General features: G+C 38.5%; 1 protein-coding gene across 1 annotated transcript in view; it reads left to right on the top strand.

The window, feature by feature from the left end:
- LOC134634487 (uncharacterized) overlaps nucleotides 1-7,971 on the top strand; it is a 70,321-nt gene extending 62,350 nt beyond the window's left edge. The window contains exons 2-3 of the mRNA XM_063483720.1: nucleotides 457-634; nucleotides 5,631-7,971. Coding sequence (XP_063339790.1) covers nucleotides 5,978-7,096 — 1,119 coding nt within the window. The 5' untranslated portion in view covers nucleotides 457-634; nucleotides 5,631-5,977 and the 3' untranslated portion in view covers nucleotides 7,097-7,971. The remainder of the gene's footprint in view (nucleotides 1-456; nucleotides 635-5,630) is intronic.
- Nucleotides 7,972-16,193: the final 8,222 nt, after the last annotated feature.

The raw sequence follows: 16,193 nt of genomic DNA, 5'->3' as shown, positions 1-16,193 counted from the left end.
GGACTGATTCTTCTTCATAACACGTGTTCTGATATTTGTATCTGAGTCTTCTCACAGCGATAGTAAGAAGACAAACAAGCAGTTCTGACCTCGAACACACACACACACACACACACACACACACACGCACACACACACAACACACACGCACACACACAGACACACTCACACACACACAATCACATACGCATATGCTCACGTCAAATGTATTCATTTTTCTTGTGTATAAATAAAGACAAGTGCAAGAGCAGAGCGCGCATCGCAGGGCCCCCACTCTGATGTGAGCGTTCTGTGATCGCCCTTGTATACAAGTAAATGCTGCAGCGTCTGTGTGTGTTTCTCCTCTTAGAATCTTAGCTGAAGAAGTGTCATTTAGAATAAATCTCTTGACATTTATTTTGGTCCTTCGAAGCCGAGGCAGAAACATCAGAACTGTTATCTGTGACTCTGTTCCAGGATCCAGCACTGACTCCCGACGCCGTGGGAAGCCAGCACCGAAGTCTGTGCACAGCCCTCTTAGACGAGGCCGAAAGACCTGGAACGCTAAAATTCGGGTCCAGGCCGGTGTTTTTAGTCTGGTACACGGCGGTGGGATTCAGTCTGGCGATCCGAACCACCAGTGAGACATCTGAGGGTGAGAAACACTATTTTGATATATAAAACGGCCGCAAAGGTTTAAAGAAACGTGATAAAACAGGTTTAAGTTCGCCAAAAGAACTGTGTTTAGACTGGTTTTAGAAGTAGCCGTTAAATACTTCGTCACAAAATAGGTTTAAGTTCGCCAAAAGGAACCGTGTTTAGACTGGTTTTAGAGGTAGCCGAAATTACCTCGTGACAAATTAAAATATGTTTAGGCAAATTAAAGCACGTTGAGACAAAGAAATTAAAATAGGTTTAAGTTCGCCATAAGGAACTGTGTTTAGACTGGTTTTAGAGGTAGCCGTGAAATACTTCGTGACAAATTAGCGCGCAAATGTCTATGTGTGTATGTGTCTAGAAGTAAGTTGATTTTACAGCACAATACGCTGCTGAACTACTTCTATTTTATTTTGTTTTCCTTGCTGAGGCTCACGTACTGGTGACATTGGAGATCGGTTGGGCTTCGCCCCGTAACACTGATACCGCTTGACCTTTAGGGTCAAGTCGAAGGCCGTATCAGTAACCACTCTGAAGTCGAGCGTGCCAGTGACGGCCCAGCAAAATCTTTAAAAATGGGGAATAAACAAGCAAAATTAACACCTGATGAGGGATGGTTAGACAAACAACAAGCCGGAGCAGGAATAATCCAAAAGAAGGAGAGAGGAATGGAGAGGAAGACAGGCGACAAAGAGTAAAAGCATTAACAAACAAAGAAGACAGTGACTCAGAACAGGATAGCAGCTCAGGTGAAGAGAATAGTTCAGATCAGGAAGAACATAATAATCCCTCACCAAGTGAAAAATTCAAGATCAAAGTAGAAGTTTAAAAAGTGCTGGAAACAGACCCCACTGAATGCATATAGATACAAGAGGAATAAAGTAAAATAAACAAAAGGCTAAATTAAATTGGAGCCTAACTGTAATGTATTCAAACTGATAATAGCAAGGATAACAACCTGTAAACTGGTATTAACAATGACACATAGTTAGGACGAAGACCATGCCCAGCATGAATAGCATTCATGAATGTAATGAATGAAAGCAGATAATTCACACAAACACATATTAAATGAAATAGAGAGATGCATAAGGTATATTAAGGTTGTGTCATTGCTCAGCCAGTGTGTGAAAAGGTAAATGTCTCCAGCTTGGGAAGGGGTGAAACTGCAGATCACCCCCAGCCCATGGTGAATACAAAATAAAATATAAATAAAATATTGTAATATGCTATTGCTGTTATATAAAGATAATAGCATTGATAATGAAATAATATTAATATGAAGAGGCACCTCAGTCAGTTATGATGTGAGGTGGATAATTGTTAGAAGTAGTCTGCATCAAGCTTAAGGTTGCTCAAATTCAGTACAATGACATATGAGATGAGGAAAATAAAGAAAATATCTAAACTAATTAAGTGCATAGAGGCACTTGACCTGATTGAAAACCTGTCATCCTAGATGAGATATTGCTGAAATATAGAGCACACCTATACTAACAACTAATAAGCCAAAACCTGTATACAATAGCTAAAGCTACAAAATTGAGAAGCTGAATTAAATATGTGGTCACTGCTAAGCTAATGAGCAGGTTACACATTTTTTACAGCAGGAGCTACATAAGAACACATCAGAGGGAGGGAAACAGCTATTAAGGCTCAAACATGCAGCTGTCTGTGGGCTCAGTTTTTTTCCCTCACACTTCTGATTTGTCTTTGGCAGCAGCCTTTTTGCATCCTGACTCGTGTGTAAAACGTTGATACCATCAGCAACTTGTTTTTGTTTTGTTTTGTTTTTTGTTTTGTTTTGTTGGTTTGAAAATTAATTAAATTTGTGATCACACTCAGGGATCACAGTGACACATAATGATTAGGCATATGATTTACTAATGCAGATGTAATAAGTTTATTCTAAAATCCAAGGAGAACAAACAAGAACAACATCTTCAGTTGTTCTCTGTGTAATGTGCTGCATTTTGTTTTTTGTTTTTTGTTTTGACGTGTTGCTTGAGTGAGGAGTACTGTGACTTCTGTAGTAGCTCTCACCATGATGATGATAAGTTCAGAGCCAGCTGAGAGCTGGGTTGTTTACTTTGTTTTAGGTGATAAGGCAGAAAAGTTCAAACTTAGTTTCTTGTCCTGAAAAAAACAATAAAAATACAAAAACAAAGGGGGTTTGAGTTTCTCAGCCAAGAACAACTACAATTTCATTTTCTGTTTTTGAGAAAGGAGAATTTAAAATAATAATAATAATAATAATAATAATAATAATAATAATAATAATAATAATAATAATGAGCAAACAAGGAGTGATGTTTTGTTTAAGTGGTGAATAAAGCTAATACTGGAAAGTATCATTTGGTACATGATCTACGAGCAATAAATGAAATCAAGTCACCCCAAAAGAACAATGGTTCTCAGTTATAGATTTATCAAACGCCTTTTTCTCAGTGCCTTTACATCCTAACTCAGAGCATCTGTTTGGCTTCACTTTTGAGGGACGGAGATACACCTACACTAGGTTACCTCAGGGTTTTCAAAACAGCCCCACTCTCTATGCAGAAGCTTTAAAGAAATCAATGATGTCCTGCCTCCTGCCAGCAGGAGGACAGTTTCTACTTTACGTAGATGACATTTTAGTGACTGGCCACACAGAGGAAGGGTGTAAACAAAATACTATGGCTGTGTTACGTCACCTAGCAGGACAAGGCCACAAAGTGTCTCTGAATAAACTCCAATTATGGAGACCTGAAGTAACATACTTAGGGTACACCCTCTCAGGTGAAGGCAGAAATATACTAAACAAAAGAAAAGAAGCCATACAAAATGCGCCACAGCCACAAAACTAAGCATTTACATTCTTTCTAACTCCCAGTGAGCCTGAGTTATGACCTTGGCCCACTGTTTTTCTGCTCCCGTGCAATGTGCTCTGTTGTCTCTACAATGGAAAAAAAAAAAAAAAAAAAAAAAGGGCCCTGACTCTCTGAACACAATAGTCTCTTTATAACTCAGCAGTATGAAATGTCATGAAATAGTCTAACTCACTCACAGTAAATCAGCAGTATAGGATAATACCAACCTATCTAATTAATCTAATGATTTTCACATTCTTTTAACTCAGAAGTATGATGCAAACTAAAACTACATACTGATTACACAAGAAGTCTGATGTGGCCTACAGCGGTGTCATGATTCACTCATTTTGATTACAGGTATAATGTAATATATAGCAGCATAATAATCTCACAGCTGCTAATAGCACATTTGCCTTTTTGTAACACACATGAGAGAAAGGCAACTGTTAAGAAAATGCCCTTCTGGGTGAGACAGGCCCAGAGGCCCTGCATGCAAGCATACTAACACACATGAAGAACAATGAAGAACAGCTTACACTATAGCACAAACTATATACATGCGCCTCTATATCTCTCATTGGTGTTAAAGCAGGAAAAACTTAACAGAGTTTTTTTATCAAATGCTGAACTTATCCACCGCTGACATTTAACTCTTCAGCTTGACAATAGGTGAAACGTTTGTGAAAACAGAGAAGCATAAATAAAGACAGAGAGAGCCTGGTATGACCAAGCAGTAATCAGACAATAAATTTAGTTGGTAATACAATAAATTGTGGAATGCTTTCTGTTTGATTGATGCAAAACAAGTAATTTAATGTATGAAGGAAATTCTCTTTTGTGATAATATTTTGAACGTGCATTTCTGTTGACCTATCAACTTAGTGCATTCTGATATGCAAATTAGTTGATTGATACTAGATTCGAAGGAATGACTGGATTATAAATAAATGAATAAAATGTAACAACAGTTGACATTAGTTTCTTATTTCTAGTGTGTGGAGGAAGATTTTATCATGGCACACATCTGTTTACATGGGAGAAAACTCGTCATGTGATACGACGTTTAGCAATATGCTTCTGATGTTCAGCACATCAGAAGGATGACTCTGAAATTAGAAAGGGAAACAATTTTGCTGACAAAGCTGAAAAAACAGCAGCAGCCAAAAAAAAACACAGTTTTATTAACAACTCGTGAAAATCAGACCATTCGACAAAAAGCAGCATCACCTAGAGAACAGAAAACAATGGCTAAAACACAGAGCAGTACTAGACACTGATGACATATTGAAAATAGCAGGAAAGCCCATTCTTCCCAAATCATTACACAAAACAGCCGCTCTAGTGAGCCATAGTTTTGAGCCATGGCTCATCAGGAGGGGTGATCCAAGGAATGGTCCTTATTAGAAACCGACAATTTTACACTATTAATTTTGAAACTTCAGCAAAAGAATATGTGAAAACATGTATGACCTGCCAAAAACACAATAGCCAAGGTAACTTAGGGCCAAAAAGAGGACATTTTCCTACACCACCTCACCCATTTCATACAATTCACATGGACTTCATTGAATTGAATGAGTGACAGGGCTCAAAATACGCTCTAGTAATTATAGATGTTTTCTCAAAATGGCCAGAAATCTACCCAGTGAAAAAAGCAGACGCAATCTCAGTTGCAAAGTGTCTATGCAACCATTTCATTCCAACATATGGAATTCCTACTCTGATAAGATCAGATAATGGAACCCATTTTGTAAACGATGTGATCAGCAAAGTATCTGAAGCACTAGGTTTCAGGTTAAAACACCATTTTGCCTACCATCCACAGAGTGCAGGATTGGTGGAGAGAACAAATGGCACTATAAAACAAAGGCTCAGGAAAACAATGGAAGAAACTGGCAGGCCGTGGCCAGAATGTGTAGGCCTAGTCAAAATGTGGATGAGAATAACACAAGGAAATAACAAACTGTCCCCATTTGAAATCATACATGGGCGACCTTTTCCATTGCCAGTTATTAGCGAGCCACTAGATAAATCAATCCGTGAAACCACTCTGGCAGATTGGATGACTCAATTGTTGACAAACAGAGAAGTCGTTTTGAACAATAAACTGCCGCAAGACTCTTTTTCATCTATTTCCTGCAGGTTGAAGCCAGGTGATTGGATCCTTGTCCGAGTACTCCAAAGGAAAAATTGGAGCTCGCCCCGCTGGGAAGGTCCCTACCAAGTGCTCATCACCACTCCAACTGCCTGCAAAATAGCAGAGAGACCCTCCTGGATACATCAGAGCCACTGCAAGAAGGTTGAGGTCCCAGGAAACCCCGGCACCCCCAAGACAGCACATTAGGGAAATCTCGCCCACACTTGGTTGCTTCAGTGGTGAGGGGGGAGTGCTGATTGGGCCCCCGTCGGGTAAGCTCGCACTTCAACCTCCAGCCTCTGATCAACTCTAGGGCAACCAAGTGCGAGGTGTGACGTACCTGTGTGCAACCATGGGAATGTGGACCCTCTTGGTTACCTTGACTACGACGCTCACCCTTACAGGACCCCAGCTGACGCCAACAACAGCTGAACCACAAGGCAGACAGAGAAGATGGACGCACGACAACTCTCACCTAAGAGATATGACGCAAGACCACATACACCCTTGGATGAACAATGCCTGGTACCGCTACATCCACGACAGGACCAGAGCAGAATCGGAAAATACAGACTGTTATGTCTGCTCTTATATGCCCAGCACATCAACACATCCCACTTTTTATGGAAACTACATGAATAAAACACAAGCCAAGTGCGCTGCCAGCTTTGCGGGCATTGGCTATCAACATAAGAAAATCATCATTGATGAGACAAGCTCTATCATCTATTCGCTTAACCTTCTTAGTATCTTTCAGGGACCACCCCGACACGAGGTAATCATCGTCGAAAACGCTGGACTTGACAACGGAACGTGTGACCGGCTCTTCTGGATCAACTTCAACGTGACGAATCGGAACACGTCCATTCACTTCCCAGTGTTCTTGGACCAAACCCCAGGGAAGAACCACTCCATGTGCTACCGACAAGACAACGGTAACAGACCCCTAGGCAACACCACCAACTGTAACCACACTGCAGCCAACGGAGAGGGCGCACCTGTAAACACGTCCGCGCCCAGCAACGGCACCTACTGGGTGCAGGGAATGGCCTGGCTGTGTGGACAACGTGCCTACTTCATACTGCCACCCGGATGGACGGGCACCTGTGCCCCAATCTTCATCTCAGACCACACCTTCAGGATGTCAGCTGTAAATGACTCTCAGACTACAAGACGACGACGAGACGTCTCCACACTACAACCACATGACCCCATCTATGGCAGTGATGTGCCAGAGGAATTTAAGCTTTGGACCACCGGACAAAAGGTCCTCCACTCACTGTTTCCATGGGTGGGCACCGGAAAGAACATGTTAAGAATTGAAACTTTGGACTACCGCTTTGGACTGTTCCTGAATGCCTCGTGCAAAATCAACAATCAACAAAATGAAGAGATTGATGCCCTGCGCATAACTGTGATGCAACACCAAGTCGCACTGGACATGATTCTGGCTGAAAAAGGAGGACTTTGAGTCCTCTTCAACAACACCTGCTGCACTTACATACCAGACAATGTACACTCATCAAACATGACTGATGCCCTGAACGCCTTGAGACAGATCCAGCAGGCCCAAAGTCAGGACTATGTGAGTAATACAAGTGACTGGTTTTCTTGGTTTTACACTGGCTCCTGGCTACAGGTGCTAAAGAGACTACTCATCGGAGTTGGAGTATTTTTACTTTTATTTTGTGTTTTTGTAACATGTATCCTGCCATGTCCAAAACTCATGATTGACCGCATAATCGTTTCCACTGTAGCTGCATACATAGCTGTGACAAATGATGATGATCCCGACCTGTTGAAATGTGAAGACTTTGTGTGATTAATGATGATGTGACAGAAAATGTACAACAAGATGTTACATACTGATATCTCACTTAAAGGTTATACTGACAACAGGAGGGAATGTCAATAGAAAATTGTATTTTTTAGTCAGTATAAGCTTTTAATGATATAAGTTTGCTTGTGATAGAATGCTGCATGATGATCTTTTCCTTGCTTAGAACTGATTGTTCTTTTCATTGTTCAGGACTGATTCTTCTTCATAACACGTGTTCTGATATTTGTATCTGAGTCTTCTCACAGCGATAGTAAGAAGACAAACAAGCAGTTCTGACCTCGAACACACACACACACACACACACACACACACACGCACACACACACACACACACACACAACACACACACACACAGACACACTCACACACACACAATCACATACGCATATGCTCACGTCAAATGTATTCATTTTTCTTGTGTATAAATAAAGACAAGTGCAAGAGCAGAGCGCGCATCGCAGGGCCCCCACTCTGATGTGAGCGTTCTGTGATCGCCCTTGTATACAAGTAAATGCTGCAGCGTCTGTGTGTGTTTCTCCTCTTAGAATCTTAGCTGAAGAAGTGTCATTTAGAATAAATCTCTTGACATAACAGAAATTGTAATTGGGCACAAATAACATGATCTGGCACAAATACCATGATTTGGCAAAAAAATACCATGATTTGGCACAAGTACTATGACTTAGTACAAATACTATGATTTGGCACAAATACTATGATTTAGCAGAAATACTATGTTTCAACATAAATAATATCTTCTGACAGAAATTTCTGCTAAAAAGTACTATTTCTGCTTTTTAGCAGAAATACTGCAATTTTGCATAAATACTATGATTTGGGATAAATACTATGATTTGGCAGATATACTATATTCAGCACATATACTATAACATAACAGAAATACCTCCACCTACTAGTAATACTGTAACATATCAGAAATGTCATGATTTGACACAAAAACCATGATTTGGCACAAATACCATGATTTGGCAAAAATACTATGATTACCCAGAATTACTATGATTGAGCAGAAGTACTAAGATATAGTAGAAGTACTTTGATTTAGCAGAAATACTATTATGGAGGAGTAATACTTTAACATGGGAGAAATATTGATACAGACACACATACACAGAGCCTAAAGGGAGCAGTGGCTGTTAAGAGTCTGGGCTTGGTATAGCTAGGTCAGTTAAATTGGCTGCACCTGCTGTAATCAGCCCTTACACACACAGACACAGAGAGAAATATGAGTCTTCTTCAGTGTATTTCTCACATTCAGGACTCCCCTCAAACAAATGGCCATAATTTCCTAACCGTAGGGGCTAGAACGCTCATTCTGACACCGTTTTGTTCAGAAGAGATGGGGGAATCTGCAGGTCTTCATAATTCAGAGATAAAATATAAAATATTGAAGATATATGACTTGTAATACACTGTAACTGAGTAGAGGCAAAGCAAAACTGCCTTGACTTGCCCTCAAACAACGTTTTATAACTCTAAATCTATATGGAGCATCAAAATCATTCTTTCACCGTAAGAAACAGCAGGCTTTGGTGAACAGTCATGGAAATTTTAAGGTCTGTGTGGAAATCCATCAAAAAGATATGACGAGAGAAAAAAGTGCCGCATTTCCAGAGTTTGAAATCTGAACAGATCTGAGCGAATGACGAATTTCCTACCCTCAAACAAGTGTAACTCATCTCAGAACGGTAATAGGTGAGAAAAAACTTCTTCAATTGTGAGCATCAGGAGTGTCTGAAGATATATTTGCACAAGCCTCATGTCTCAACTTTGTTTCGTTAAGGAGATATGACGATTTGAAAATGCCTCTCATTAGAGAAAGCCAGCGCTGATTTTGAAGAAACTCTCCATTGAGTTTCTATGGAGAGTTTTCAAACTTCATGTTAGTCTGAGGAGATTTGCAAAAGAACTATAAGTCCCACAAGAATGATAGTGACATTTTCTGAAAGCCAGCAGAAATACCTACGTTTTGATGTATAATTTGTGGGGGTTGAGTGGAAATTGAGCGAGTAGCAAGAAGTTGTTCAGACATGAAGAGAAAATTCAGAAAGGACAAGTGCACACTCTGAGTTAATTGCATAGCAACCATAACAACGCATGTATTTTCTGAAAAATCACAATTTTGCAACTGAAAACTTAAAGAGGTATAAAATTAAAACGGTAGAAGATCTGAAAAAGCTGAATCATACAGGAATAGCCCAAATATCTGATAACATTTTAAGGTTTGAATGGAGTTTCTAGGTGAAAGTATGAGGAAGTAGTTAAGTTTCAAAAACAAGCAAGTTTTAGCAGATTTGTGGAAGTTTTCCATTCATTTAAATGGGACAAATTAAAGGAAAAAAGTGTAATATTTTAAAAAGTATAATAGTAATAAACACCAAAAGTCATAGCTGGAATTAGCAGAAAGAGCAGAACAGTTTAAAGTTTGAACTGAGAAAATCGGCTGAAAACTGAGGGAGTAGTTAAGTGCCAAAAAACGGGGGAGCAACTTGAAGAACTAGAAAATTTGCATTTCCTGCGAAAATGCTGTGTGGATGCCTTAACGCTGAAGCTGTCTGCTGAAAAGCTGAAAAGTTCCAAAAAGTTGCATGGTGGTGGAAAAAAAAAGTCACCCTGAGCAGGATTTGAATCTGGCCCTCCTAGTCCAAAGGCAGCTACTCATCTCACTGAGCCAAACACATTCACACAAAGAAGAGGTGCTGAAATTAGCAGAAACTGCTGAGAATTGTGCTGATGAAAGGTGAAAAGGCTGAAAATTTTGCAGAAAAGAGGTGAATTAGCAGAGTTTCTGCTGAAAAGAGTTTTTTTTTCTGAAAACAGCCAGAAAATCTGGAATTTGTACTGAAAAGGGGTGAAAAAATGAAAATTTTGCTAAAAAGTGGTGAGGAAGCTAAAGTTTACCAAATCAAAGTATTTGTGCCAAAACATAGTATTTCTGCCATATTGTGGTAATTGTACCACAAAAGTTATTACATTAAAACATGAATACGGATTATAGATGAAAGAAACTGGCAACAAATTCCTCCACTACAAACCAGTCTGATACCACTACTTTGCAGTGTTCATGTTTACTAAGGCACTACCCAAAAGGCGCCACAAGAGGGCACTCCAACACAAGAGATGACTTATGTACACTGATGCACTTAGTAACAGTCAGCCTCCTACTTTGCCACTACGTAATACAGCGGAAATACAGTAGCAGAAATACAATGTTTTTGCAGAAACACTGTAATTTCACTCAAATACTATGAAATAGCAGTAATACTATGATTTGGCAGAAATACTATGTTTCAGTACAAATACTATGACAAAGCAGAAATACTATGACTTAGAAGTAATACTATAACAAAAGGCATTCCTCAAAATACTATGAAATTGCAGTAATTCTATGATTTGGCAGAAATACTGTACTCCGTACAAATACAATGCTTTGGTGAAAATACTATATTTTGATTTGAACTCTATGATTTGAAAAAGATGAAAGCATTGAAAAAGGTGAAAAGGCTGAAATGAGCAGAAAAGAGATGAATCAGCAGAATTTCTGCAGAAAAGAGGCAAAGAAGCAGAACGTTGCGCTGAAAAGAGGTGAATGAGCAGAATTTCTGCTGAAAAGAGGCAGAATTTCTGCTGAAAAGAGGCAGAAGGTTCTGTATGTAGAAAAAGAAACACGATGAACCATGTGTGAAATAAATAAAGAAATGAAATGAATGAACAACCTGATTCTGCTCAAATTCACCAATCAGAGCTACTGCCTCTGTCTGCTTCATTAGGCTGGGTACTTGTATGTATTTCGGTCTATATTAGAAAAGCTGCTAAAATGATAAAACTTTGCAGAATTGTAATAAATGATCAATATAAATGACAGGTCTGTGATAGTGTTTAAATTTGTAATGAAAAAAAAATGTTGAAGCAAGGTGGGATTGAACCCACGACCTTTGAGCTGCAGAGCCGTGTCATTACTGATTGCGCCACCTGGCAAGGGGGCGGGCGGCTGAAAAACAAATAGATCAGCAATCAGAAATTGATCGCGGTGGGAGTCGAAAAGCGCCGTTTTTTGGAGTTACAAAACGTCGTGTAACTCAAAAACTAGGAGGGCTAGCAGAATAATTCTTGTACTGGGTGAATCAGCGGACTTTGGTGTATTTTGACTGCGATTTTCATAGCTCTTTGTATCTCTGTCGCGGAGATATGACGAGAGAAGAAATGGCTTCATTTTCAGAGTGTGAGAACTGAGAGGAGGACAGATTTCCACCCCTCAAACAAACGTAATTTATGGCTCAACGGTAAGATGAATGTAAAAACTGCTTCCACTGTGAGTGTCAGCAGTGTCTGAAGATATATTGGCACAAGCCTCATGTCCTAACTTTGCTTTGTTAAGGAGATATGGCGATTTCAAAATGCCTCCTGTTACAGAATTTCAGCTCTGAATTTCAAAACCTCCCCATACACTTTGAATGGGAAGTAACCAGACTATGTGTCACTTCGAGGCAAATTGCGTAAAAACGGTAAATCTCACAATAAAGAGAGTAACATTGTCTGAAAGCCAGCAAAAATACCTACGTTTTGATGTATAATTTGTGGGGGTTGAGTGGAAATTGAGCGAGTAGCAAGAAGTTGTTCAGACATGAAGAGAAAATTCAGAACAGACCAGCACACACTCTGAGTTAATTGCATAGCAACCATAGCAACGCATGTATTTTCTGAAAAATCACAATTTTGCAACTGAAAACTTAAAGAGGTATAAAATGAAAACCGTAGAAGATCTGAAAAAGCTGAATCACACAGGAATAGCCCAATAATCTGAGAACATTTTAAAATTTGAATGGAGTTTCTAGGTGAAAGTATGAGGAAGCAGTTAAGTTTCAAAACCAAGCAAGTTTTAGCAGAATTGTGGAAGTTTTCCATTCATTTCAATGGGACAAATTAAAGGAAAAAAGTGTAATATTTTAAAAAGTATAATAGTAATAAACACCAAAAGTCATAGCAGTCGTTAGCAGAAAGAGCAGAACAGTTTAGAGTTTGAACGGAGAAAATCGGCTGAAAACTGAGGAAGTAGTTAAGTGCCGAAAAACGTATGGAAGCAACTTTAAGAATAGTAGAAAAATTTGCATTTCCTGCGAAAATGCTGTGTGGATGCCTTATCGCTGAAGCTGTCTGCTGAAAAGCTGAAAAAGCTGAAAAGTTGCATGGTGGTGAAAAAAAAATGTCACCCTGAGTAGGATTCGAACCTGGCCCCGCCAGACTCAGAGCAGCTACTCATCTCACTGACCCAAACTCATTTACAGAAAGAAGAGGTGGACAGACTGACAATTCTGCTGAAATGAGCAGAAGCTGCTGAGAATTGTGCTGATAAGAGGTGAAAAGGCTGAAAATTTTGCAGAAAAGAGGTGAATCAGCAGAATTTCTGCAGAAAAGAGGCAAAGAAGCAGAAACTTGCGCTAAAAAGAGGTGAATCAGCAGAGTTTCTGCTGAAAAGAGTTCTTTTTTTTCTGAAAACAGCCAAAAAAAACCTGGAATTTGTGCTGAAAAGGGGTGAAAAAAATGTAAACGTTGCTGAAAAAGGGTGAAGAAGCTAAAGTATACCAAATCAAAGTATTTGTGCCAAAACAGTATTTCTGCCATATTGTGGTATTTGTGCTACAAAAGTTACTACATTACAACATGAATACGGATTAAAGATGAAATAAACTGGCAACAAATTCCTCCACTACAAACCAGTCTGCTACCACTTCTTTGCATTGTTGACGTTTACTAAGGCACTACCCAAAAGGTGCCACAAGAGGGCACTCCAACACAAGAGATGACCTATGTACACTGATGCACTTAGTAACAGTCAGCCTCCTACTTTGCCACTACGTAATACAGCGGAAATACAGTAGCAGAAATGCAATATTTTTGCAGAAACATTGTAATTTCACTCAAATACTATGAAATAGCAGTAATACTATGATTTGGCAGAAATACAATGTTTCAGTACAAATACTATGACAAAGCAGAAATACTATGACTTAGAAGTAATACTATAACAAAAGGGATTCCTCAAAATACTATGAAATTGCAGTAATTCTATGATTTGGCAGAAATACTGTACTTCATACAAATACAATGCTTTGGTAAAAATACTATATTTTGATTTTAACTCTATGATTTGAAAAAGATGAAAGCATTGAAAAAGGTGAAAAGGCTGAAAATTTTGCAGAAAAGAGATGAATCAGCAGAATTTCTGCAGAAAAGAGGCAAAGAAGCAGAACGTTGCGCTGAAAAGAGGTGAATGAGCAGAATTTCTGCTGAAAAGAGGCAGAATTTCTGCTGAAAAGAGGCAGAAGGTTCTGTATGTAGAAAAAGAAACACGATGAACCATGTGTGAAATAAAGAAATGAAATGAAAGAACAACCTGATTCTGCTCAAATTCACCAATCAGAGCTACTGCCTCTGTCTGCTTCATTAGGCTGGGTACTTGTATGTATTTCGGTCCATATTAGAAAAGCTGCTAAAATGATAAAACTTTGCAGAATTGTAATAAATGATCAATATAAATTACAGGTCTGTGATAATGTTTAAATTTGTAATGAAAAAAAAATGTTGAAGCAAGGTGGGATTGAACCCACGACCTTTGAGCTGCAGAGCCGTGTCATTACTGATTGCGCCGCCTGGCAAGGGGACGGGCGGCTGAATAACAAAGACATCAGCAATCAGAAATAGATCGCGGTGAGAGGCGAAAAGCGCCGTTTTTTGGAGTTACAAAACGTCGTGTAACTCAAAAACTAGGAGGGCTAGCAGCATAATTCTTGTACTGGGTGAATCAGCGGACTTTGGTGTACTTTGACTGCGATTTTTATTGCTCTTTGTACCTCTGTCGCGGAGATATGACGAGAGAAGAAACGGCTTCATTTTTGGATTTTGAAAACTGAGAGGAGGGCAGATTTCCACCCCTTAAACAAACGTAATTTATGGCTCAACGGTAAGATGAATGTAAAAACTGCTTCCACTGTGAGTGTCAGCAGTGTCTGAAGATATATTGGCACAAGCTTCATGTCCTAACTTTGTTTTGTTAAGGACAAATGGCGATTTGAAAATGCCTCCCGTTACAGAATTTCAGCTCTGAATTTCAAAACCTCCCTATAGACTTTGAATGGGGAGTAACCAGACCATGTGTCACTTCGAGGCAAATTGCGAGAAAACGGTAAATCTCACAATAAAGATAGTGACATTGTCTGAAAGCCAGCAAAAATACCTACGTTTTGATGTATAATTTGTGGGGGTTGAGTGGAAATTGAGCGAGTAGCAAGAAGTTGTTCAGACATGAAGAGAAAATTCAGAACAGACCAGCACACACTCTGAGTTAATTGCATAGCAACCATAGCAACGCATGTATTTTCTGAAAAATCACAATTTTGCAACTGAAAACTTAAAGAGGTATAAAATTAAAAAGGTAGAAGATCTGAAAAAGCTGAATCACACAGGAATAGCCAAATAATCTGAGAACATTTTAAAGTTTGAATGGAGTTTCTAGGTGAAAGTATGAGGAAGCAGTTAAGTTTCAAAACCAAGCAAGTTTTAGCAGAATTTCTGAAGATTTCCATTCATTTCAATGGGACAAATTAAAGGAAAAAAGTGTAATATTTTAAAAAGTATAATAGTAATAAACACCAAAAGTCATAGCAGGAATTAGCAGAAAGAGCAGAACAGTTTAGAGTTTGAACTGAGAAAATCGGCTGAAAACTGAGGGAGTAGTTAAGTGCCGAAAAACGTACGGAAGCAACTAGATTATGGTGGAATAAAGAACTAGAAAAATTTGCATTTCCTGCGAAAATGCAGTGTGGATGCTGTAATGCTGAAGCTGTCTGCTAAAAATAGCTGAAAAAGCTGAAAAGTTGCAGAAATTGTAAAAATTTTGCAGAAGCTAAGGAACTTTGCTAAAATGTAGTAACTTAGCAGAACTGCAATATCTTAGAGGAAACATAATACTTGGCAGAAATACAATAGCATAGCAGAACTTAGCAGAAACATTGTAAGTTACCAGAAACACGATAACTTCTCAAAAATACAAGAATTTAAGAGAAATAGTATAAGATAACAGAAAGAATATATTTAGCCAAACATTCTTAATCATTACAGAAATACTATGATTTAGAAAAACAGTACAACATAGCAGAAATGCTGTGATTTACCAGAGACACTGCAATATACTATGAATATTGTAATTTTAAATAAATACTATGTTTTAGCAAAAATACTCCAGTTTAGCACAAATATTATAACATAGCAGAAATACTATTCTATAGCAGAAATGCTATATTTAGAAAGAAAAATATAATATAGTAGAAATACTTTGATTTAGCAGAAATCCTACAATATAGCTTAATAACAATGATTTAGAACAGATTCTATGATTGAGCACAATAGTAATAACTTAAGTAAAAATATTGGAAAGGTAAAATGACAAGCTGAATAAAAAGGAACATGGTTAAGTTCGCTGAAAACTAATTTTAGTTCACCTGTGAAAAAATAAAATAAAAATACATTTAGAAAAAAAACAAATAAGAACAGCCAACAGATACACACAAAATCAAATATGGATACACAAATCAACAAATACACAAGAAATCAAATATGGATACACAAATGTACAGAGAGAGACACACAGACAGGGTCTATGCCAGTCAACCAGTCTGAATATATTATATTTTTATCCAACAATGAGATG

Source organism: Pelmatolapia mariae, linkage group LG9 (genome assembly GCF_036321145.2).
Source record: "Pelmatolapia mariae isolate MD_Pm_ZW linkage group LG9, Pm_UMD_F_2, whole genome shotgun sequence".
Lineage (NCBI taxonomy): Eukaryota > Metazoa > Chordata > Actinopteri > Cichliformes > Cichlidae > Pelmatolapia > Pelmatolapia mariae.
Note: the sequence above shows the minus strand (reverse complement) of the source record. Positions and strands in the feature narration are given on the sequence as shown.